General features: G+C 38.7%; 1 protein-coding gene across 9 annotated transcripts in view; it reads right to left on the bottom strand.

Annotated features, from left to right (window-relative positions):
- The window catches only part of cep290 (centrosomal protein 290), a 41,202-nt gene that overhangs the window by 15,739 nt on the left and 1,559 nt on the right, over positions 1-23,904 (bottom strand). For 4 of the 9 annotated variants that reach the window (XR_013910555.1, XM_026175000.2, XM_026174995.2 and 1 more), the window contains exons 5-37: positions 23,421-23,555; positions 23,033-23,086; positions 22,841-22,861; positions 22,191-22,337; positions 21,728-21,910; positions 21,261-21,350; positions 19,630-19,752; positions 18,928-18,948; positions 18,613-18,736; positions 15,404-15,576; positions 14,871-15,033; positions 14,630-14,730; positions 14,472-14,538; positions 12,707-12,828; positions 12,389-12,464; positions 11,244-11,359; positions 10,647-10,811; positions 9,587-9,736; positions 9,378-9,493; positions 9,191-9,293; positions 8,545-8,775; positions 8,107-8,280; positions 7,894-8,005; positions 5,626-5,831; positions 5,130-5,281; positions 4,524-4,635; positions 3,776-4,231; positions 3,526-3,690; positions 2,819-2,926; positions 2,253-2,387; positions 1,877-2,146; positions 1,445-1,552; positions 951-1,150 (exon numbers count right to left, since the gene is read on the bottom strand). Coding sequence is in view for 8 of the 9 variants with exons in the window: in XM_026175000.2 (XP_026030785.2) it covers positions 951-1,150; positions 1,445-1,552; positions 1,877-2,146; positions 2,253-2,387; positions 2,819-2,926; positions 3,526-3,690; positions 3,776-4,231; positions 4,524-4,635; positions 5,130-5,281; positions 5,626-5,831; positions 7,894-8,005; positions 8,107-8,280; positions 8,545-8,775; positions 9,191-9,293; positions 9,378-9,493; positions 9,587-9,736; positions 10,647-10,811; positions 11,244-11,359; positions 12,389-12,464; positions 12,707-12,828; positions 14,472-14,538; positions 14,630-14,730; positions 14,871-15,033; positions 15,404-15,576; positions 18,613-18,736; positions 18,928-18,948; positions 19,630-19,752; positions 21,261-21,350; positions 21,728-21,910; positions 22,191-22,337; positions 22,841-22,861; positions 23,033-23,086; positions 23,421-23,555 (4,679 nt within the window). In the remaining variant the exon portion in view is untranslated. The remainder of the gene's footprint in view (positions 1-950; positions 1,151-1,444; positions 1,553-1,876; positions 2,147-2,252; positions 2,388-2,818; positions 2,927-3,525; positions 3,691-3,775; positions 4,232-4,523; positions 4,636-5,129; positions 5,282-5,625; positions 5,832-7,893; positions 8,006-8,106; positions 8,281-8,544; positions 8,776-9,190; positions 9,294-9,377; positions 9,494-9,586; positions 9,737-10,646; positions 10,812-11,243; positions 11,360-12,388; positions 12,465-12,706; positions 12,829-14,471; positions 14,539-14,629; positions 14,731-14,870; positions 15,034-15,403; positions 15,577-18,612; positions 18,737-18,927; positions 18,949-19,629; positions 19,753-21,260; positions 21,351-21,727; positions 21,911-22,190; positions 22,338-22,840; positions 22,862-23,032; positions 23,087-23,420; positions 23,556-23,904) is intronic. The other 5 variants (XM_026174997.2, XM_026175002.2, XM_026174996.2 and 2 more) reach the window with 4 other exon arrangements.

Below are 23,904 nucleotides of genomic sequence, written 5' to 3'. Positions count from 1 at the left end.
AGGCCATGTCAACACCTCAAACTTGTTGTTGTGCTCCTTGTGAGCTACAGTAGCTGGTCTGTTGGACCACACGGGCCAGCCTTCACTCCCCACGTGCATCAGTGAACCTTAGCGTCCATGACCCTGTTGCTGGTTCACCGCTATTCTTTTTTTGGACCACTTCCTTTATAGATACAAAGCAAATACAAGACCACTGCAGTCTGGGAACACCCTACAAGTGCTGCAGTTTTACTCTGACCCAGTCGTCTAGCCATCACAACTCAAATCCTTATGCTTGCCAATTTTTCCTGCTTCTAACAGATCAACTTTACAGACAAAATGTTCACTTCCTTCCTAATATATATCACCCACTAAAAGGTGCCATGTAGAAGAATTAATCTGTGCTTGTAATGTTATGCCTGTATAGTGAAGCTAATGTAGAAATTGTCTTACAGCTGTTTCTTTGGAAGGGCCACCAGCAAGTGGTTCTTCTGGCTGCAGAAAAAGTCTGATTGCACAGAAGTCTAAAACATCCTTCAACTTCCTGGATAAATGACTCCAGTAAACTCTTTCCTGTTGCATTTATGGTCTTGATTGATAGATTTAAGCCATACTGAATACAGTAGGATATTTATTTTATAAATTATGTTTCTCATTAAAGTAATTAAGAAGGATAAAACAGGCTCTGCTTGCACAAGGTGCTATTATTTGAATGTGCAGTGAACCAAGATAATAAAAGCAAAAATGTACATCTTGTGCCTTCACGTGGGACTTCCCTAACAAATGGGCAACCAATATGAGTAGCTACATCCATGAAGTACTTAAATATTTACTTTACAGACTACATTAAGGAAACATTAAGCATTCCGATGCTGCTTTAATATAACTTTTAGTCGCAAACACTGGGTTAAAAAACTGAAATAAACACACATTAAAAAAAAACAAAAAAAACAACTAAAAGTGATAATCACTTTGACGTCTCGCCAGCGTGTCTCTTAGCCTCTGTTTCCATGGTAGCTTTCAGTCGCTCCAGCTCAGCAGTGGTCACTTTCAGCTTCTCAGTGAGAGAGCAAAGTGAAATGTCTTGCTCGGCCACTGTTTGCTCTAGCTCAGCCAGACGCTCCACGTGTTTGGAGGTTGGTACCCTTAAGGTGGGCTTTTTCATCAACTCCTGGACAGAGAGAGAATTAAACAGAAGCCTTATAAGCTCAAAGACTCTTAGAGACATGTTTTTCTCTGCTGGTCTTTCTTTATACAAATACAGCACATCCTTTGTTGATTATCTTTTGTTACGTTGGGAAAATTGGTGTGAAATACATCCAGTTATTTGTGGAAATACACTTCAAGAAATGAATCTGAATGCCTTATCTGGTCTGCAGTGGTCTAACGTTCTTGTGAGCCTTACATCAAAGATCAAAATCTACAAAAACAGAACAAAAAAGTTCTGAAACAAGGGCACCAGTACCATCGCTGTCTGTCTGAAGCGATCCAGCGAGGTGTCTGTGTGCAAGTCCAGCTTCTCGTGCAACATCTTCATCTCCTCCTGATGTCTCTTTATCAGTTCCTCTTGGTCCTGGTATCAACACCATTGAGGACAATTAAACAAATAAATGGTTAAAAAAGAAAACATGTTTAAACTGTTGTGATGGTGCCTTAAATGAAGTAAATAACTGAAATACTTCATGTATAGAGTTAACCAGTGATATTTACCCTGTTTAAGATCTGCGATTTTAATTTTTTCACCTGTTGAAGATTCTATAACACTGCAATTAATCACTAATAAAATCTTACTGACTTGCTAATGATTCTCCTCAGCCCATAGAAAAGAAATCAACATCAGAGACTTGCTGTGCTTAAAATCACTGCACAGCCAATATTTCATCTTATATCACTGTACCTGTCTAGCTTGAGCCAGCTGGTTCTGGTATTTCTTTATTATATCCTCTTTTTTGTCAAGTCGATCCTGCAGGTCTTTGATGGTCTGGTGAGCCAGCTTGAGGGCAGACTGTCTGTCTGACTGCCCCTCTTCATGTTTGGCAAGGTCGGCTAGCAGCCGTTCTCTGTCGGCAGCAGCTGGGAGCCGCAGACGCAGCTCGTTGATTACTTTATCCCTTGACACGATGTTCTGTTCTGCCTTCCACAGAGCTGCTTCCCTCTCTTTCAATTTCTGCATATGTACAAATGAACAAATTAAAACAATAATAAATAAAAAATAATATTGCTATATACTTATAGGGACTGCTGAGTATGTGAACAGGGACAAAATACTGTGCCTTGTCCAAACTTCTGCACGTGGCCTGTGTCTCCAAAATGGTGCGGACATGCTCTCTGATTTTTCCCAAGGTAAACTCTAACTGACGAGCAAGAGGTAGACTTGGGTCTGGTAGCCATCCTTTACCTTCATCAAGCTTACAACAGACAAAAATAGAGTAATTACCTTTGCAATAGCATGTTAAAGAAACTAATTACATGTAAAATTGCACATTAAATAATCAAAAACTGGACTGCCAGTGCTGCCCCTCAGCCTCCTAGTAGATACACTTATGGTATCAATTCGAAAATCTTAGGTGACATCTTTCAAGTTATCATGTACACAAGATTTTAAGATAACTTGACCTCTCACCATGAGGTCAAGATCACCAATATTCATCTGAGACTTTAAGGAAACGCATGAACTTGTTCTATATCACTTTGCCTCATTCTCGCATGATGGATGTCCACCATGCCCGGTCCATCAGCCTTTTACAGTTGAGGATTAAAAATGGAAAAAGCTGGTAATCCAGCTGGTTTTGTTTTCAGTGTTTTCTTTTTTTTTTAAATTAGTTAAACAATGGTTTACCTTTTCTGCATTGCTCAGAACTTCATCCTGATGCTTCTCATAATAGTCCAGCTGACGCTCCATCTCCACCTCTCGCTGATCCCATGCAAGCTGGCATTCTTCGTGAAGCTTTATACAGTAATGAGAAGATATTACTGCATTACCCCGAAGCGCTTATGCACCTAAAACCTCATTAATAAGTTTCCTAAATATGTATTCACAAAAAATCTCCACTCATTGCAGTTTAATCAGCCCACAATCATTTCAATTTCTGTGTAACTCTCATGTGTGGATTGCACAACACTGGACATTATATTTCTTCATTTCCACTTAATACTGTACAGCTGCTGTTATTGTGTGTATATATATATATATATATATATATATATATATATATATATATATATATATATATATATATTTCTTCATACATTCTTATATATTTCTATACTGTGTATTTGTGTATTGTGTATTTTGTTGTACAGTTATTTTATTTTCAACTTTAATTTATATATTTTATTCCTTCCTAGTTAAATTTACCCTTTTTAATTTTCATATTTATCTTATTCATAGCCTTTTTTTTTTCTTTATGTCACGAGCAGTTGTGTAAGCATTTCACTGCATATCATACTGTGTATGACTGTGTATGTGACAAATAAAATTTGAATTTTATAGTGATTGAGAAATGAGCAAATTTGGGTGTGTGTAAGAATAAATTTTTCGCTCACAGTCTTTTGCTGAACAATATCCTCTTCCAGTGAGTGGATGGTTTGTTCCTGTTCCTTTACAAGGTTCCAGAGATATTTTATCTCCTCCTTCTGGACCACCAGCTCCCTGCCTTTCCTGAGCTCCTGCAGGCGAGTTTCCTCCATCTTTTTGTGCCACTCAGTGACCTGGTTTAAGTCATAGACAGTGTGGTTTTTGGCAACTGTCAAAACAAGACAAGATGTGATCTCAAGAATATTACTCCCCACTAACCTTCTGGGCCCCTTTCACATCCTTTAGGGTTGAGACGAGCTCTTCCAGCCCTTGCAGCTTTAATTCCAGCTCCTCTGCCCTTCCCTCCACTCTCTTGCTCTCCTGCTCTGCCCTCTTTTTCTCCTCTTGAGCTTTTGCTCGGTCCTCCTGGAGGCTCAGCATGGTCAAAGAGAACTTTTCCTGCTGAGGAAGTGGCAACGCACCTGCAAACTGCCTACGGAGCGACTGGATAGTCTGCCGTAGGTGCTTCGAGCGGTTTCTGCCCTCTTGGCGAGCGAGAAACAGAGTACGCTCACTTGCATCGAGCCGCTGTTCAGCTCGCAGCTTGTAGGCCTCCAACTGCTGGATGTGATTGGTGGCAGCCTCAAGTTTTCCCAAAGCATCTGACTCACTGAGCTGCAGAGCCACAATGTGCTGGTGAAGCTTTGCAATGAGGGCCTTCTCGTCTGACTGCGACTGAGTGAAAAACAAAGCATGATTTCTCTTTGATTTTTGTCTCGCAGACATGTGAGAATTTAACAAACCACTGACATTTGTTCCACTTTTTTGTTGAAAGCAAAGATCTGAAAATCTATACAAATCACCATAAAAAGTTGCAATGATTGATTTCAAAGTATCTCTCACTGTCAAATGGCAACAAACAGAAAGTGCAGTAAAGGACCTGCTTGAGAAAGTTCTTTTATCAACACAGTCATCAGGTTAAACAACGTAAACTCAAGTAAAGAAGCTGAAAGCAAAACCAAGTTACCTGGTAGTCCAATATTTGCCTCCTCAAAGTTTCCACTTCTTTTTCGTTGCTTTTTTGTTTGGCCTGTAGAGCAGACACCTGTGTCACAGCCACATCAGAGACCTCCTGAAGCCTGCCAAAGGGAAAAAAGCATAGAAATTGCAACATAACATGTTTTATGTTTTGTTTTTAAAATAAAATAATGAATCCCTTTAAATACCAACATTACAGCTGCGTATTAGTTTAGGTGTTTTTTAATTTTTGTTAATGATCTGGTATTTTATAGTGAAACACTGTGATCATTGTCTTTAATTATTGATGAATGGATAAATGGTGGTAGTGGTATCAATCAATACTAAACAATCATAAAAATCAAACTTGCTTGTAATATTTTGAACCCCCCCTGACAAGGACAAGCTTATCTTTGATAGGATCCTGATGCTTGATCTTGAATACAATGCTGTGACCTCAAAACCTATGCTTCTATAAATCCACCCCCCTCCCCCTCCACACACACACGGGATGATTGTGATTGCAGTGCTTATCAAAACTTAGAGCACACAATAGAGAGCCAAAAACAAAACAAAAACAAAAATCAATCTAAGGCATAGTCGCTGTCAGACGCACTTAGAAACCTCATTGCGAAGCTCAGCCTCTGCCTTCTCCAGCTCTGCAATCTTGGCTCTGTCTGCATCGCTCGCAGCTTTGCTCACGCTGCTTGCCAGCTCATCTCTCAGCTCCCGCTCAAGCCTTTGGGCCTCCACATTCATCTTAGTCAACTAAAGAGAAACAGAAGTAAGACTTCTTGATAAGAGTCATATAAATTCTTTTTTGAACACCCACAACCTGATAGAGACTGACAAGCGAGATATATCGCAAAGGTTGTGAACTAAAATGTTAAGATAATGAAATAAAAAATTCTTTTTGAGCAGGTTCTGGATAGCATAAAAATGCAAATCCAGTCCAATCAAAATGAATTCACTTCTCTCACTGTAACATTATGTGTCAGGTGAACCAAATAGCCTTTTAGATATGTTAAAAGATGGTCATGGTGATGGCTGGGAAAACAACACATTTCATGTGCCACAGAAAAACATATCTGTCTATTTCCTTGGTCTCATACTTCCACAAACTTGGATTCCAGTTCCACATTGCGCTCCTCCACCTGCTTAAGTGAGTTCTTCACGTGCTCATACATTTTGTGGGCATGCTCAGCTCTCTGCCTCTCATTCAGCTCCTTCATCTCTAAAGTGGTGATTCGTCTTGCAGCAGATATCATCTCATTGTTGAGTGATGCCTTTTCTGCCTTATCCATCTCATTTTCTTCTCCTGATAATAAAATAATAAACAGTGTGGAATGATAATTTAACACACACAATATATTAAATACAAATATAAAGATTATATGCAAAATTTACTTAAATGACGTTAAACTGTGGCATTGTATACAGATAAGGACAAAATTATTAGCCAAAAATTTCCTGAGTGCGTTTTTTAACAGAGCAATCAATCTTCGACATAGAAATTCTTATCATACTAATTTTATTTAGAAAGCACAAGTTACTTCTGTTGGCACACGATAACAGAATGATTTCAGAACAAACAAAAATGACCAAGGTCAAATATTATTAGTTATTTGAAAAACTGACTGCTGTGACTTTGTAGTGCTCAAAGCATGTAAAACCACGTTAAAACTGAGGGTTATCTTCCAGGCAGAAAAACCTCAGGAAGGTTTTGACTAGGCACGTGCAAAAAACAACACTCCCAAAACAAAAACAACCACTTTAAACTTGAGCGTTTACGAGTGTTAAGAACTGGAACGATAACTATTATCAAGAAATTCATGCTGCTGAGTGACTGCTGCTCGTCAAACACATTTCATTGCAATGTTGACCCTGTGCTAACTTGCATATGACAAATAAAACTGAAAATTGAAACTGAAATTCAAGGAAGAGCCACACGGTGCAGAGTGACCCTGGCAGAGGTACAAAGTGAAAGATTTCAAAGACTCTGGAAAGAAAACTAATGAGAAATGTGCCTGAAGATTCAAAAGAACTGCCAAGACACTAGTGAATGAGTTAGAAAGAGTTAGGAATTGTAGTGTCAAAGAAGACAATCACTAGAACCATGCACAGGAATGAATTGAATGTTGAAGCATGCTATAGGCAACCTGGAGAAAGATTCTGTGTACTTGACGCTCATCAGATGAGATTAAAAACAGACCGTTAAAACATAGTTTGGAAAAAGAATGGAGAAGCATACAACCTAAAGAATACCACAGTAAAACATGGTGGTGAGAGTATTATGCTGTTAAGATGTTTCAGTACGCCTGGAACTGGGAATCTCGTCAAGGTGGAAGGAATCAGGAAGAAGGAAGGATACGTGAAGAATCTGGAGAAAAACTTTAAGCAGCAGCAAAACTGGGTCTAGGTCATCGTTTTGTCTTCTAGCATGACAAACACCCAAAACATGGTCAAGAACTATGTCCAGAAGACCAAAGTGAATGTTATTGAATGGCCTGCACAAAGCCCTGACATAAATCTCTTTGACAAACTGTGGGGTGAACTGAGGATTTGCAAAACTTCAAGCAGTTATCCAGCAAAAATGATACACAACTGTCTACGAGCATTGTTTCATACCAATTTGCTTTCAGATATGAAATTCAAAAATGTGATTGTTATACAATTTACCCACCCCTACACTGTTTATGTTGAAGGTGGGAGTCAGTTTTTAATGTTGCAGCCGGGCCAACACTCACATCATTATATGATGAATTTTACCCAACCTCCTCATTGTTGAGACAGGAATGCAATGACCCCACTAGCTATGGCTCAGATCCAATGAGCACTAAATGTATTCAAGCTGTCTTACAACACTGCATGCAGGACAATACAGTAGATAAAAGCTCAGGAAGAAAGCAGTAGACATAAATAACTGTAATTTTTGGCCCTGTGGGAAGCCTGTGCCCTTGGTTTATTCCAGCGGTTTTACCACAGCCCAGTAAATGTTTTCATGGCGGAAACTTCAGCTTGTAAAAGCCTTCATAGACTGTGATACCTTGTTGTGAATCCAAGAATGCTGGAACATCTTTTATTCTAACTTCAAAATATTTATATTGAACTACAAGATGTTCCCTTAAACCTCTTTATGGACAAAAATAGGATCAAATTTATAAAAACTGAGGTTGAACCAAAATTCTTTCAGACCAATTTATTTCAGATATGCAGTTCAGATGTGATTCTTGATTCTTCTACCCACCCCACCCACCATTGTTTTTGTTGAAGGTGGGAATCAGTTTTTAATGTTGTACTTGTGGCCAACACTCACATCATTATATGATGAATTTTGTTACAAACAAAACTGTTTGTAATGATCAATATCCTTAGTTTACCTGTTGAAGGGATGTTCTCCCATCTTTGCTCTAAAGTATTAAGTTTCTCCTTCGTGATCTCCAGTTCTTTATTCATGGCAGAGATTTGTTCTCGGAGAGACTCATTCTCACTCTGAGAGGAAAAGAAAAAAAGATTAATAAAGTGTTATCATTAGTCAAGAACACAACATGAGATGTGGGACAAACCTGGTCAGGAAATGTTTTTTTTAATACCTCCAAATGTTCTAAGTTGGTGGTTCTTTGTATGAGGTGGCTGTCTCTCTGTAGCATGTTTCTGTATTTGACTGTTAGCTCTGTGTACTGTTTGTTAGCCTTCTCCAGGTCTGATGAGGGCACACTATCATCCAAAGCTTTCTGTAGTGCTGCTATTTTATATGCAGCCATTTCCTAAAGACCAAATAAAAGGCAATGATGTTAGAAAGGTGCTGAATGAACATACAGTAGTGCTAAAAACACAACTTTTTGCTACACTCTCTCTGATAGAAATGTTCACAATATTTCATAAATTATTTTCTGTTATTTAAAGAAAACTTTGAGTGAGAAACTTTTATGTAAAATGTTTTATATAGTCTCACCTAGTTGCGATAAAAGACAATAGATAAGAATCGGTTTCCCCCCCAAGGCTTTTGGTGGGATTTAGCTTCTTGGTACCTTGTATCTCTGAAGGTAACCTATCCTCTGAGTGACCGAAACCTGCATCTGGCTGCTCTCATCTCTCAGTTTGCCGTTTTCCTTGCGGAGGTGCTGTTCTTGTTCCAGCAGGGTTGTGTAGCGTCGCGCCAGTTTCTTCTCATTAACTTTGAGCACTGTCAGCTTACGAATTGCTTCACTCAGCTGTCTTCTGATGTCCTCTGGATCCTTCTGAAGTGTGTCCAGCAGATCCTGATAGATAAGGTGAATAATTGCTCTTAATAAAACTGACACCAGAAGGAAAAAGAAGCACAGCAAAATTCTACCCTGATATTTTATATTTGTACATCTCAAATTTGTAAAAATGTCAAAACATAGTTATTTAATCACTTAAGAGCTGCTGGTCGACTTGCTGATATTGCACACTACACACCAGAACAAGTTGTCTGTTCCCCTAATGTGCATTTTATGTTTATTGAGTTAAAGGAAAATATTCCAGTAATTTGTCTGAGACACATTTAGTTCCATGTTATCAGCCTTTAACAGTGAATCATCGTAAACCATATGTCTATGTGAGTGAATGAGAGCCACATTGAAAGTGTTTGCAAAATAAACACAATGCATCTTGTAGCATTTAAGTATTATTAACCTTTTAAAGCTGACTTACACTGAACTCTTTGATTTTAACGTCATCCACCTGCTTTTGTTTGTCCAGCCTGTTCTTCATCTCTGTGAATGTCTCCTTCTCCTTCTGCCACTTTGCCTTCTCACTGAGAAAAACACAGGAAAATATTTGAGATTCTTACATGTAAATAAATCACCCACAATGCGCAAAACCTTTCATGATAACCCACCTCAGGTACTCTTTGTAGAGAAGTCCCTGTTGATGGCTAATAACAGAAAATTTCTCCTTGTATTCTTCCAGAGCACCTGCAAGTTTCTGCATTTTTTCCTCCTTGTTTTTGAGCTCCTAAATAATTATGATCAATTTATTTAGATTTTACTTGAAACAATTAGTTTATAGTTCTTCCCAACCTTATTATTGGAAGACAGCGACACTAACCTGAAGGAGTCGAACGGCGTACTCATTCAGGGAACTGATGACTTCAGTGCTGCTGGGCTCCAGGCCCTCGGGAAGGGTCAGAGGTCTGAGGACGACTCCATTACTGCCAGACTTCCTGAGCAACTCCAACTCACTTTCAAGTTGGCATATCTAACAGGCACAGATAATTTAAAAAAAATCACAAGCAAAACCTGGCTATTAAACGTTGTGTTGTTTATCAAAAAGCTCCTGCATTTGTCTCTAGATTCAAAGTATTATTTAGCACAGTTTGGGACAATACGGCATGGATTGCTTGATTACTGAATGTGAGGAGGCCATTGTAATGTACCACAAACATAAGGTAACAAAACATTATTGAGACTAAAGGCAGTAATACATAGATGATTAAAATAACACTACACTACTTGTGAAAAAAATTATCAGACAAAGGAATAAATAATGAAAAAGAATAATCAACAAAAAGAGAAAATCTTATTTGAAAATAAAACTGGAGAAATGGCAGAGGAGTTCTGTAAAGGAGGCTTCCCCATTTTAAACAAAATTGTTACTGTCTGTGTTCTGGATAATGTGGCTTTTGTTAAGTGTTATTTGTAAGAAAGTTTTATCATTTTGAAAATTGAAACTGAATGCATGCTGAACAGTTGAGACAGAAGTTTGTTTACCTCGTTTCTCTCATTATATGAAACAGAAGTAGCAGATATCAAAAACAGGCGACTGACCAGGCCAAAAAAAAAGGAAAAAAATATCTTCTAGACATGTTAATGACTCTCCGCCATGGAGCCCATGCCAGGCATGCAGCTATCTTCATAAATCTTTATATTTCAGTGGTTACAAACTTTTACATAAGAAAATAATTTTTTTTGATTTGGAGAAGAAACACGCAACCATTACCACTGGGATTTGGGCTTCCATAACTAGAGTTTAATACATGCTTGGCTTTGAGAAAGTTGAGAAATCATACCGCTTTGTTTTCTTGCCAAAGACAGAAATATGGCCAAATAAAGCTGCCAGTCCACCACATTATTAATTTGTGTAATTAACTTAAATCATATTAATCTACCTTTTCTTTGGCTCTGGCAAGCTGACTCAAGCTGTCGGTTGCCTCCTCACGAGCTGATTTTAGCTCCTGCCTCAGTTCTTCATTTCTCCCCACCAGCTGGTGTATTTGGGACTTGAAGTGTGGGGCTGACTCAGACTGGCCACCCATGCCACTGACATCTAAAGCCTGTAGGAGAATGAGTAAAGTTTACTGCCACCCCCAAAAAACCCCAGCTATTCTCAAATCCCCGATGCAACAGTTGTAGAGGATAAAAATACATTTATGCCACTATCCAAGATTGATTTTCATGTGTTTGGTGTGTGCTAGCATCTGCTACTTCCTTGCTGATTGGTATGTTGCATGGCTTTCTTGCCTTTTTCTTTGAAGCTAACCACATTTGTTTATCAGGTTGCTATGAGGCAAACCCTGTGTTTCATCAAATGACAAGGTCAACGGTAAAATGCAGACGAGTGACAAAGTCCATAGTTTTCAGCTTATCTACGTGTAAAGGCATGATGAAAAGTGAGCCCGTGTGAAACACGTTGAAAAACACTATCTATTAATCAAATGTCGTCTTAAACTAAGCACTGTTTCACATCAGTTTTCATGCATACTTACATTGGCCAACCTTTCCAGATTAGGAACAGAAACAGCCTCTTGATTAATCCTCATTGCTTGAAGGACATCTTTCAGAGCAGCCTCCAGATCTTTTTTCACCTTTGAAAGTTCTTCCACTAAGAGTTCATGCACAGGAATGAATAACAATGGGGAAGCAGTACCCCAGAGATAAATCATTCAGATAAAAATGTTTTAAATACACTATATTGCCAAAAGTAATCGCTTGTCTGCCTTCACACACACACACACACACACACACACACACACACACACACACACACACACACACACACACACACACACACACACACACACACAAATGAACTTGAGTGGGATCTCATTCTTAATCCAAAGGGTTTAATGTGATGTCTTTGCAGCTGTAAGAGCTTCAACTCGTCTGGGAAGGCTTTCCGTAAGGTTTAGGAGTGTGTATGGGAATTTTTTTACCATTCTTTCAGAAGCTTCCCCTTTAATTCATCCCAAAGATGTTCTGTCAGGTTAATGTCAGGACTCTGTGCAGGCCAGTCAAGTTCTTCCACACCAAACTTGTTCTTCTATGTCTTTACAGACCTTGCTTTGTACACTGGTACACAGTCAAGTTGGAACAGGAAGGGCCCGTCCCCAGACTCTTCCCACAAGACTGCATGGGTGCATGAAATTGTCCAAAATGTCTTGCTGAAGCATTGAGAGTTTTTTTTTTCACTGGAGCAAAGGGGCTGAGCCCAACTCCTGAAAAACAACCCCACACCATAATCCCCTCTCCACCAGATTTGAAACTTGACATTTGACACAATGCAGTCAGACAAGTACTGTTCTCCTGGCAACCGCCAAACCTAGACTCATACATCAGATTATGGATTGCCAATCACAATCTGCCAATTGTATCACGGTCCCACACTAAAATTCACTGAGCTCCAGAGAGCGAGCCATTCTTTCATGAACATATGTAAAAGCAGTCTTTATGCCTAAGAGTGATTGGAACACCTGAATTCAATCTTTTGGATGGGTGAGTGAATACTTTTGGCAATACAGTATATATTGCATTGATCATCGTCTCATTACATAATGTAAAGATGCTACAGTGACTCAAGTGTAAAAACATCTGTGTGAACTTTAAGTGGAAGTCAGAGCAGGACTACACTTACATTTGACCTGAAACTGGGTCCGGTGAAGTTCCAGCTCTCGCTCCTTTTTGCTTAACTCTTTTTCAAGGTACTCATTCTGAAATGCAGTGTTAACGTAACGTTTCAAATTAAAAACCCTGAAAACTTTGACATAACCCTTTCCCATGGTATACCATGGTATTCCATGGGAAGCAATATGCAACAAAGGGTGCATTCTTCACTGAATAATATGAAATAAAATTATAATTCTCACTTAGTTTGTTTGATGAGAATGTTTCTTTTTTAATATAGGGCACTAAGTCAGGTGGCAAGAGGTGATGTCACTACTGAGAGTCTTACTTTGCGCCTGGTTTCTTCATCTGTGTACATGCCACTCTGATTGAGCGACAGCTGTGCCGCCCTGCTCGGTCTAACATCTTCCTCCAGCAGTAAGCTTGACTGTGGAATCCCTGTAGACACAGCTGATTAAGAGCAACATTTTTTAAAATGTATGTCTGAAACAAAACTCAAAATTCAAGAGAAGTCAGGAGAAAAATAGCTAAATGTCTTCCTTTTGTACAAGCTAAACCAATAGATTTGGTTCAAACAAATACATTTTAGGTGGAAAAACCCTGCAAGGAAAAGATATCATCGGGCCAATGTGTTCATATGTCCCTTCCATTAAAACTGACAGCAAGTGTCACAAAAGGATGAAAATGAGTTTGGTCTGACCGGGAACCTTAAAGGAGTGTTGTAGGTTTCATGTCTGTGTATATAATAGGGGACAACTGGATTTGAGAGACATAAATTTCACATTAACATAGTGGACAAGGCTCCTTACTGAGGCCTATGTGCCTGTTTGTGGAGACATTACACCAGGAGTCGGCAACCCTGGGCACGTGCGCCAGCTGGGTTAACTGATGGCACGGCGCACAACGCACAGTGAATTAATCTGAGAAGGTGCATTAAAAAATTATTGGCCAGGCCAGTGGTGCACATCGCAAATGAGCTCGCATAGTTGTGCCAATTCTTAATGACGGTATTTTAGCTAACAACCCCAACTACCAGATTCAACTTATAGTTGGCTAAAAATAACAGGGATGTGGCTAGCTGGCAGTTTTTTCAAGCGATGTTGAAATTTCCACATTCCAACACTTCAAATTTCCTTCGGGATTAATAAAGTATTCTGATTCTGATTCTGAAATGCTTCAGGAGCTGTCCGCTCAGCGCAGCATCAGCACCGCAGAAATACACCAATACAGCCGTAGACTCAAGACAGAATTCACAATGCGTTTTCAGGACTTTCAGGTGTATGGACCAATGTTTTCTTTTCTGATCAAACCAGAAAGCTTTAATGAGCAGCTAGATTTGTCTCGCATTAACTGGCTGGACAGAGGACATAGAAATACAGCTGATTGAACTGAAAAGCTCGACTCTGTGGGGGTCAAAGTTTGCAGAACTACAAACGCAGCTGGAATCCACAACTGTGCGTGTTCATGGAGCTGCATTTTCACCTGCTGGACATCACTACCTGACAAGTTTAACTGTCTTCAGAACATTGCAGAGGCCTTATTGAGAGTACTTGGCTCTACATATCTGTGTGAACAGATTTTCTCTCACATGAGTGTCCTCAGGTAGCCGTCTGAATGCTGGACACACAGAGACCTGTGTCTCTGAGTGGGAGACGAGAGATCACATTAACATGTGTATCCCTGTATTAACAAACACACATTTTCTGTTGTACAGTTCATTTGCTGTTATGGAGTTCTTGTTATGGATAAAAAGTGTCTTTTTTTTGTTTCAAAATAGCTGATAACTATTCACTGATAGCTGCCAACATCTGCGAACAAATATAATTCTATAAAGTGGTTCTATATAGTGTGTAACTGTTCATATAGAGCATTATTACATTTATTGCTAATGCAATCATATGGCACACTGACTTCTGATAAAATTTTAGATGGCACTCCTCATCAGAAAGGTTGCCGACCCCTGCCTTACACGATAGATGTGGTGAACCAACTACACATGAGCTTTTCAGAATGGGTGAAAAGAGTTGCTGATATACAAATATACTTTTTAAAGGAACAATCTGTGGAATTAAACCGAGTGATTTTAATGTCACCTCTTTCCTTCACCATGCGTCTGATTTGTTTCTTTAATTCCAGTCTTTCCTCTTCAAGTCGTTCAATCTAGAAAATAATCAGGGTGTTAGTAGAAGACGCTCATGAGCAAAATTACATATAAAAATATTGGCTTTAACCAGTATAATTCCCACTATACCTCTTTGGTGAGCACTTGGTTTTCTGCTTTGTACCGGCGCTGTCTGAGATCTGTGGCACGCCTAAACTCTGTCAGATCCACTTCCTGCTTTGGTTCCAGACCTTCGGAGTCAAGATCAGTATAAACAAAAGCTAAATTAATTTTATAGTTCCACGTCAGTGAGTGTTGTCTAAATATACTGAGCAATGTGACCATTCAAGTTAAAAAAAAAAAAAAAAAAAAAAAAAAAAACACATCTGACCTAGTTTTTCTCTAAAACCTTCGTTTTCGTCCATGAGGTCATTGATTCTCATCTCAAGCTGGTTGATCTCTTTGGTCATGGCCTCTGCCTCACATTCTCTCTCTCTAATTAGATTTTTACACTCTTTGATCTCTGCAATGGCTGCTTCCAGGCCATAAGTGCCCTGTAAAACAGAAACCAAGTTGTTGTTCAAAGTGTTTCATTCACCAAAAAGCAAGTCTTGTCTAAATGTCTTTTTTCCTTGTTTTTAACTCATATGCTTTTTGTGGAAATCAGGATGTGATTTGGCATGGTGAAAAACAAACACCATGTTTGTAGACCAAAAAAAGCACGTGGATCACACCATAGTCACATTGTCATTTCAATGTCTCTATTAAAAGTGAGGATGGATGGGGAAAGGAAAAAAAAAAAATCACATGCATCAATTCCTGGAAATTAAGTCACAAATAATTTAATTTGGCTGCAAACATTTTACTGAAAGCCAAAATAAAACAGAAAAAAATGAGGAACAAAAAATATGTTTGCAGACTTACAGACTCATATTGGCTCAAGCGGTTTGAAGCCTCAATAAGTGCTTTGTCTTTTTCCTCAGCATGAGCTTCTGCTAGTTTTACCGCATGCTCTGCTTCCGTTGCTCTTGTCTCTGCAGCTTCTAGCCTTAACTTCAGCCCCTCCATTTTCTTCTGCTGTAAGGTAGGTGGGAGGCCTTCAAGAACAAATGACAAATGTAATTGTAATTATGCATATATATGTGTGTGTGTGTGTGTGTGTGTGTGTGTGTGTGTGTGTGTGTGTGTGTGTGTGTGTGTGTGTGTGGATAGATAGACAGACAGATATATGAGGCAAAATTCTTTTACAAAAAGCTAAAACTACCAGGGTCAAAATGATGAACCCAATCACCAGGTTTTTTTTTTGCTGAATAAACAGCCTTTTAACAACAGTCTCGCACATGTTTCCTGAGCAATTTCAGCCCATTGTTCTTTGGCAAATCTTTCAAGTTCCTCCAGATTTGATGGTTTTCTGGCAGAAATTTTGTCTTCAGTTTACAATGCACATTTTCAAAGGGATTCAAGTCAGGGCTTTCTGGAAGCCATACAGTAAAGTTCACTTTGGATTTCTGGATGCTACTACGTCAAATCAAATCAAATCAAATCACTTTTATTGTCACATCACATGTGCAGGCACACTGGCACAGCACATGCGAGTGAAATTCTTGTGTGCGAGCCCCACAAGCAACAGAGATGTGCAAACACAACAACACAAACGAGCAAAATACAAGAATGGCCAACCTGAAACTAATAAATATATGTACAATATATAATAGTGTATGCATTTCTGGATGTGTATACTAAATATTTTCCTGTGTGTGTGTGTGTGTGTGTGTATACACATTTTTACATTTAGTCAGCCACCGATTGTGCAAGTTCCCCCACTTAAAATGATGACAGAGGTCAGTAATTTGCACCAGAGGTACACTTCAACTGTGAGAGACAGAATGTGAAAAAAAAAATCCATGAATTCACATGGTAGGATTTGTAAAGAATTTATTCGTAAATTAGGGTGGAAAATAAGTATTTGGTCACCTCAAACAAGGAAAATCTCTGGCTCTCACAGACCTGTAACGTCTTCTGTAAGAAGCTTTTCTGTCCCCCACTCGTTACCTGTATGAATGGCACCTGTTTGAGCTCATCATCTGTATAAAAGACACCTGTCCACAGCCTCAAACAGTCAGACTCCAAACTCCGCCATGGCCAAGACCAAAGAGCTTTCGAAGGACACCAGGAAAAGTATTGTAGACCTGCACCAGACTGGGAAGAGTGAATCTACAATAGGCAAGCAGCTTGGTGTGAAAAAAATCAACTGTGGGAGCAATCATCAGAAAATGGAAGACATACAAGACCACTGATAATCTCCCTCGATCTGGGGCTCCACGCAAGATCTCATCCCGTGGGGTCAAAATGATCATGAGAACGGTGAGCAAAGATCCCAGAACCACACGGGGGGACCTGGTGAATGACCTGCAGAGAGCTGGGACCAAAGTAACAAAGGTCACCATCAGTAACACACTACAACGGCAGGGAATCAAATCCCGCAGTGCCAGACGTGTTCCGCTGCTGAAGCCAGTGCATGTCCAGGCCCGTCTGAAGTTTGCCAGAGAGCACATGGATGATACAGCAGAGGATTGGGAGAATGTCATGTGGTCAAATGAAACCAAAGTAGAACTTTTTGGTATAAACTCAACTCGTCGTGTTTGGAGGAAGAAGAATACTGAGTTGCATCCCAAGAACACCATACCTACTGTGAAGCATGGGGGTGGAAACATCATACTATGGGGCTGTTTTTCTGCCAAGGGGACAGGACGACTGATCCGTGTTAAGGACAGAATGAATGGGGCCATGCATCGTGAGATTTTGAGCCAAAACCTCCTTCCATCAGTGAGAACTTTGAAGATGAAACGAGGCTGGGTCTTCCAACATGACAATGATCCAAAACACACCGCCCGGGCAACAAAGGAGTGGCTCCGTAAGAAGCATTTGAAAGTCCTGGAGTGGCCTAGCCAGTCTCCAGACCTCAACCCCATAGAAAATCTGTGGCGGGAGTTGAAAGTCCGTGTTGCTCGGCGACAGCCCCAAAACATCACTGCTCTCGAGAAGATCTGCATGGAGGAATGGGCCAAAATACCAGCTACTGTGTGTGCAAACCTGGTAAAGACCTATAGTAAACGTTTGACCTCTGTTATTGCCAACAAAGGTTATGTTACAAAGTATTGAGTTGTATTTTTGTTATTGACCAAATACTTATTTTCCACCCTGATTTACGAATAAATTCTTTACAAATCCTACCATGTGGATTCATGGATTTGTTTTTCACATTCTGTCTCTCACAGTTGAAGTGTACCTCTGGTGCAAATTACTGACCTCTGTCATCATTTTAGGTGGGGGAACTTGCACAATCGGTGGCTGACTAAATACTTTTTTGCCCCACTGTATGTCTGAGCACATTTCTCACTAGTTTTCTTTCTTTGAAATTTTTCACTTCCAGGCTTTGTGGCAACTCCTTGGAATTCTTGATGATTACTCCAGTTCTTGATACTTGGAAACACTGATGATGACACTCAGTTTTAACTCGATGTTACAAGCTTTGAGCATAAGCTTTAAGCTCTTCATTGCACATCAGTGGTTTGTGGTTTCTCCTATGTCTCATTAAAAGGTCAGTTTTTTGGGGGCTAATAACACTGACACTGGTAACAAAAAAAAAACATCCAAAAAGCTAATATGCTAAGAAATGTTATGTCCAAAATCCCTTGCTCTGTTTAAAGAAAAAAAAAACACTTGGGAAAAATCTGACTCACATTAAAATACATAAACTGCTCAGTGGCACCTGCAAGTTCTGAGCCATTTACCTTCTTAGGCATGCAACCATGTTTTATCAGTTCTAAGTTAAACAGTTTAAATTTTAGTTTAATCATGAATCTCAAAAATGTAAAAAACAAACAAACAAACAAAAAAAAACAACATAAAACCAAAACATCTATCTCAAAAATTCAGATATATTCAGAACATATATCTTTTATGATGATTATATTTTGATGTTTGGTATTTTTTTAAGGTTAACTTAGCCTGTTGGTCTACAGTTTGCTCTTTTTGGGCATTCCCCCGTAACTACAAATGTCTGCAATCAACAACTGTCAGAAGAGAGGCTAATGAACAACATTTGATAAATTAAACAGGGATGTATAAACCTCTGTCTTTCTTCGTAGATGTCTTTAGCTCCTCAATAAGTAGGGTGTGCCTCTCCATTTCCCCTGTATACTGCTCCACCTGCTCACTCAGCATCTTGATCTGATTATCACGCTCTTGGACAACCTTTAGGATATTCACCACAAGATCAAAACACAACACAACACAAAACACAGAATTATCAGGATTTCAATGTTAGACACATTTTACACAGCTGTGGCACACATAAATATTTACACATTCATTGTTGGAGAACGTTATGGACCGAAAACAACGGGAGGTTACAAGATAAGAGGCCCACGATGGATGAAACTTACAGCGCAGAGCTCATATATGACCTGACCCAGGGCAGCAAGAGACATGGAAGGAAGGATAGATTTATATGTAAAGACAGGGCAAAGAGAGAGAACCAAAAGAAGAAACATGACATACACATAGATACAGATAGGTGGAAAACAAGATATGACTATAACCTCCAAATTAGGATGCCCCTGTTCCAAAGAATAAAAATAAACGTATAAACAATGACACCCCCCCCCCCCGAGCATTTAAGATGTACATAGGGTTATTTTATCACAGTATTTTATTTATAAGGTTGCTAAGAATTATATCTGTAACAAACTGTTTTGTTTTAGTTTTACTTTTTTGGCAACAGTGAAGTAAAAGTATGCTTTTCTTTCTATTTAAGCAAACTTCCTCAGAAAAAAATGTGGGTAAAATAAAAATCTTTTCTATGATAAGGTGACATAAAATAACATAGATGTATATCCAAGCACAACACTCAGATCCATTAATAACAAAGTCTGTGGTGAAATGTGTTATAAAACGTCCCCAAATCACTTTTAAGATAAGGTAAAAGTTGCATTCCTATGCTGAGCTCGGGTTTTTGTGTTCACGTAAACAAAACTGTCGCCATGATTACACAATCACCTACATTCAGTGCACCACAATGGCAGGAGATGAAAGTCAGAAATGTTTATACACAAATGAGATTATTTCATCCCTATTTTTGAACAGACCTGCTGCAAGGCCAGAATGTTGCTTTTGTCCAAGTCCAGCTGTGCTGAACGCAGCTTTTCCCTCAAGTCACGAATCATCTGCTGGTACACCAAAATTTCATCGTCCTTCCCAGACAGCACTAGCTATCAGGAACAACAAAAGTAAACTCATGTTAGTCCTGTAGAATAGTTTAACAAAACTCAGTGATGAACTCAGTGACTGAAATTTGCAGGTGCCCACATGGACAATGCCTTCAAGAAGAAGGTTCAATGGTGCGAGAAGAGAAAGACTGAGCAATCTGGCCACATTGACAAGCAGTGTTCTTGGAAAAGTAAAGGTGAGACTTTGAAACCTGAGAACACTGTACCAGCTGTAAGAACCAGATAAAACAGATGAAAGATTCATAGCTAAAGTATTTATTCACAATCACAATTTCAAAAAGGCTAGGATGCTGTTCAAACTTTAAATGAAAACAGAATCTGCAAAGCTCACATACCCATATCTCATTCACCAGAAAACATATCAAATGTTTAAAGTTAGACATTTTAGTATTTCCCGAAAAATAGAAACTCACTTTGAATTCAATTGCAGCACACATGTTTAAAAAGGTGGGATGAGTGCAACAAAAAACTTGAAATGGTACCAAAAAGATACATCTGGAGGGACATTTTGCAGCTAACTAGGTTAACTGGCCACAGGTCAGTGAGACACCAGACTATTATAAGAGCATCTTATAGAGGCAAAGTTTCTCAGAAATAAAGATGGGCAAGATCTTCACCAGTCTGTCTAAAAAATTGTGGAAGTCAGAAAAATGTTTAAATACTTTAAATATCTACAGCACATACCATCATCAAAAGATTCAGAAAATTTGGAGAAATCCAGAAGAGACGGCTGAATACCAGTACTGGGTGCCTCTGATCTTCAGCCCCACAGACAGCACCGCATTAAAAAAAATATAGAGCAACACAGGGCTTGCACATTTCAGCAAGACAATGCTAAGCCCCATACTTCATCTGTTATAACTTTGAAGTTGAAGACTCCAAAGAGTGAACGATTTTTTACCAGCCAAAAACATTTGGCTCATTATGAAATGAGAAAATAAACTGCTGTTAACTGTGAAACAGCTAGAATCCTCTATCAGAGAAAAATGAGACAATATTACTTTCCCAGAGTCCAGGAACTGGTCTTCTCAATTATCAGATGTTTATGAAAATGACTGTTACACAGTGGTAAATATAGGCCTGTCTAATATTTTGCAACATGTTCAAAATTGCCTTATTTCCGAGTGTTACATTTTCTCAGTTTAACCATTTGATATGTTTTCTGTGTTCTACTGTGAGTAAAACATTGATCAATGAGATTTGTAAGTCTTTTCTACAATTTGGGTTGTAGTTTTAAACTATGTGAAGAGGCAGTGAAGAGACTAGTCCCATATGTAGGGATACCCATAGGTAAATGTTGTATTAATCAATATTAGTATTAATGTTCAGTGATCCTTTGTTTTAAGCGGAGAAGTGAAGATTAACAGAGGCACCAGAAGCCCCTTGGTGTAAGGGTTAAGGTTGCAGGTTTTTCCTTGAATGCACCTGCTTAAAGGAAATAAACTAAACAAATAAAACTTGCCCTTTGGAGAGTAAGTTTAAATGCTTACCTTCCACTCCTCCACTTTGGCATTGACAGCTGCCATAATAGGGTCGTTCTCTTCAGTCATGCTATGAATCTTATCTGTTAACTCTCTGACCTGCACATAAAAAGTGGAGCCATGATTCTGTACCTTGCACGCAAACATTATTTTATCAGCTTAAAAAATTGCAGAGTGTGACATAATAAATGGATTCAGGTAACTTATCTCCATTAAAAAAACAGTATGTGAACCCATATGGAAAAGAAATAGTAAAAACATATATGATTTACTCATGAAAGTGGCCACTTTCTCATTACTTTCATATATTTTTTTAGTAAGTATACCAAACATACAAGTTTCATTATATAATGTTTCAATGGATCTTATATGTGTTTTCACTCTTGTATGCTTTTCATACAAGTTTCATACAAGACAGATAAAAACTTTATAAGATTTATATATATCTTTTCCATATGGGAAGAGAAGGATCTTACTTGAAGCTTTGTATGATCTCGCTCCTTCCTAAGCTGGTCCATAATGGAGTCAGTCTGCTGCACCACAATCTTCAACTTATTGTACTCATCCGTCATCTTCTCCATCTCCTTCACAGATTCCTCCAGGCTTCTCTGCATCTGCATATTCTCAGTCTTCAGATGTGTGTTTTCATCTTCTGCTCGCTAATAAACACAATATAATTCAATAAACATAATTTTAGGGGGCGTAGTCTAAGACACATCAATCAGCAGTACAAAGAGTATGTAATAAAAAAAATGAAAGCCATAAATATATGCAGTAAAGGTCTTAATTAACAATTACAAACAGCACTAATCTTGCATGTATGAGGCAGCGTAAGATGGCCTTGGGCATCCGATACATGGCACCATTGCCAAGCTTGGCACAAAATAGTCTGTTGCCTAGTTGACCAGATTTTATAGTAAACAAACAGATTTTCAGTACCTGCAGGTCTTCTAAACATTGGTAAAGCTGGCGGTTGGCAAGGTTGAGCTTCCTCTGAGTCTCAGCATTCTCATCTTTTGAAGACATAGGCTCTTTCTGGTCCAGCTCTCCGCGATAAAAGTCCACATCCTGCTGGAGCTGCTCATTCTGATGTGATGCGGCAACACACACGTCAGTTCAGAAAATGAACCAAATAAAATTTCCTCTGCTCACTCACAAATATGGAAACACTAAATTGACTTTCGAAGCCCCTGAAATACAAGCCTGTCCTGCTTTTCAGTATACTTTGAACAGCGATGGATTTTACTATGATAGTTTATAAGAAAACACACAGTCTAGAAGGTGTCACCTTATGCTATATTAAATATAAAATGTGTTATAATTTATAATCTATCAGGTTAGTCAAGTTCACTTTGTGCACAAAAATCAAAACTTAAACCCTTTAAAAAACCCTAAATTCTGCTAAAATTCCATTATGTTAAGGATCTCATATTGCATATGATATACTTCTTATCATCATCCTATTCACTTTTTGTATGTACATTTATAAAAAGCTGTGATGCAAAAAAGCCTCATGTACACCTTTATATTGCTACAAAACCTACAAACTATTCCTCATTTTACTTAACTACACTACCTTTGTTTCTTACCTTCCTCTTAAGCTTTTCTAACTACACCACGGAACAGATGGAGACAGAAAAAAAGACTAGATTAAAAGGAGATAATGAGTAAAAAATGAAGGTAAAGCATGAATACACAAAAGTTTTAAATGAAGTGCGAATGGATCATAACTAAACAAGGGATGAAATGAAATGACGAGTGTAATGTCAACTATCAAATACCTCTCTTTTCAGCTTCTTGATGACTTCCTCAGCCTTCTCTACTTGCACAACCAACTAGAAAGACAAAACCAACTTTACAATGTAGAAACATCGAAAGCGTTCTGTTGTTGCCTTGTAACCATCAGAAAACGATAGAAAGGTGGAAGCAAACAATGTCAAACAAGATTAGCAAAGCAACAGATGAGTCAAACCATTTGTATCGTATTCTTGTATTGGTTGTTTTTGTATATAAATTTGTCCATACATAAATATTTTCAGTTTAACGTAACATTCAATCTTTTCACCAGCATATATATATATTTTTTTACCAGCGCTTTGTCAACATAACATGTGCAAACTAATAAGCTAACATTTGCAAGTCTACCTACGGCAAGTAAAGTGCTCATACCTCCTCATTGGTTTTCTTTTCCTTCCCCATTTCTTTCTTTAACTGGGTCACCTCATTCTCCCTTTGCTCCAACTGGGTCTCAAGGTGCCAAATCTGATCTCTAATAAAGCCGGTGTTCTGCACAGTGCTGTGGAGCTGGGTAGTATAAACAGGAGACAAGATGCACACCCAAACAACCCCCACAAAGAAATCTCTTAGTGTCTTATTACCTCCATCTGTTCATATGTGTTCATTTCCATGACCAGGTTGTTAAACAACATTCTGTTCACGTTTTAAGGCATAAAAACAACCAGAATATAAGTAGTGACAATCCACAACCCTGGGAAAATTGAAAATGGTTAACAATTCCAAACGATAAGCAATTTCTGTGAGTGCGCAAGGAATTAGCTGTAATCTTCTTAGGGGTCACTACAGCAAATCCCTTCATAAGGAGGGTTACGTTCAATGATTGGCTGAAAGAGTTGGCACTGCTGAAAGGAAGTAA

This window comes from Astatotilapia calliptera, chromosome 7 (assembly GCF_964374335.1).
Source record: "Astatotilapia calliptera chromosome 7, fAstCal68.1, whole genome shotgun sequence".
Classification (NCBI taxonomy): Eukaryota; Metazoa; Chordata; class Actinopteri; order Cichliformes; family Cichlidae; genus Astatotilapia; species Astatotilapia calliptera.
The sequence above is the reverse complement of the archived record's forward strand: the minus strand, read 5'-3'. Positions and strand labels throughout refer to the sequence as shown.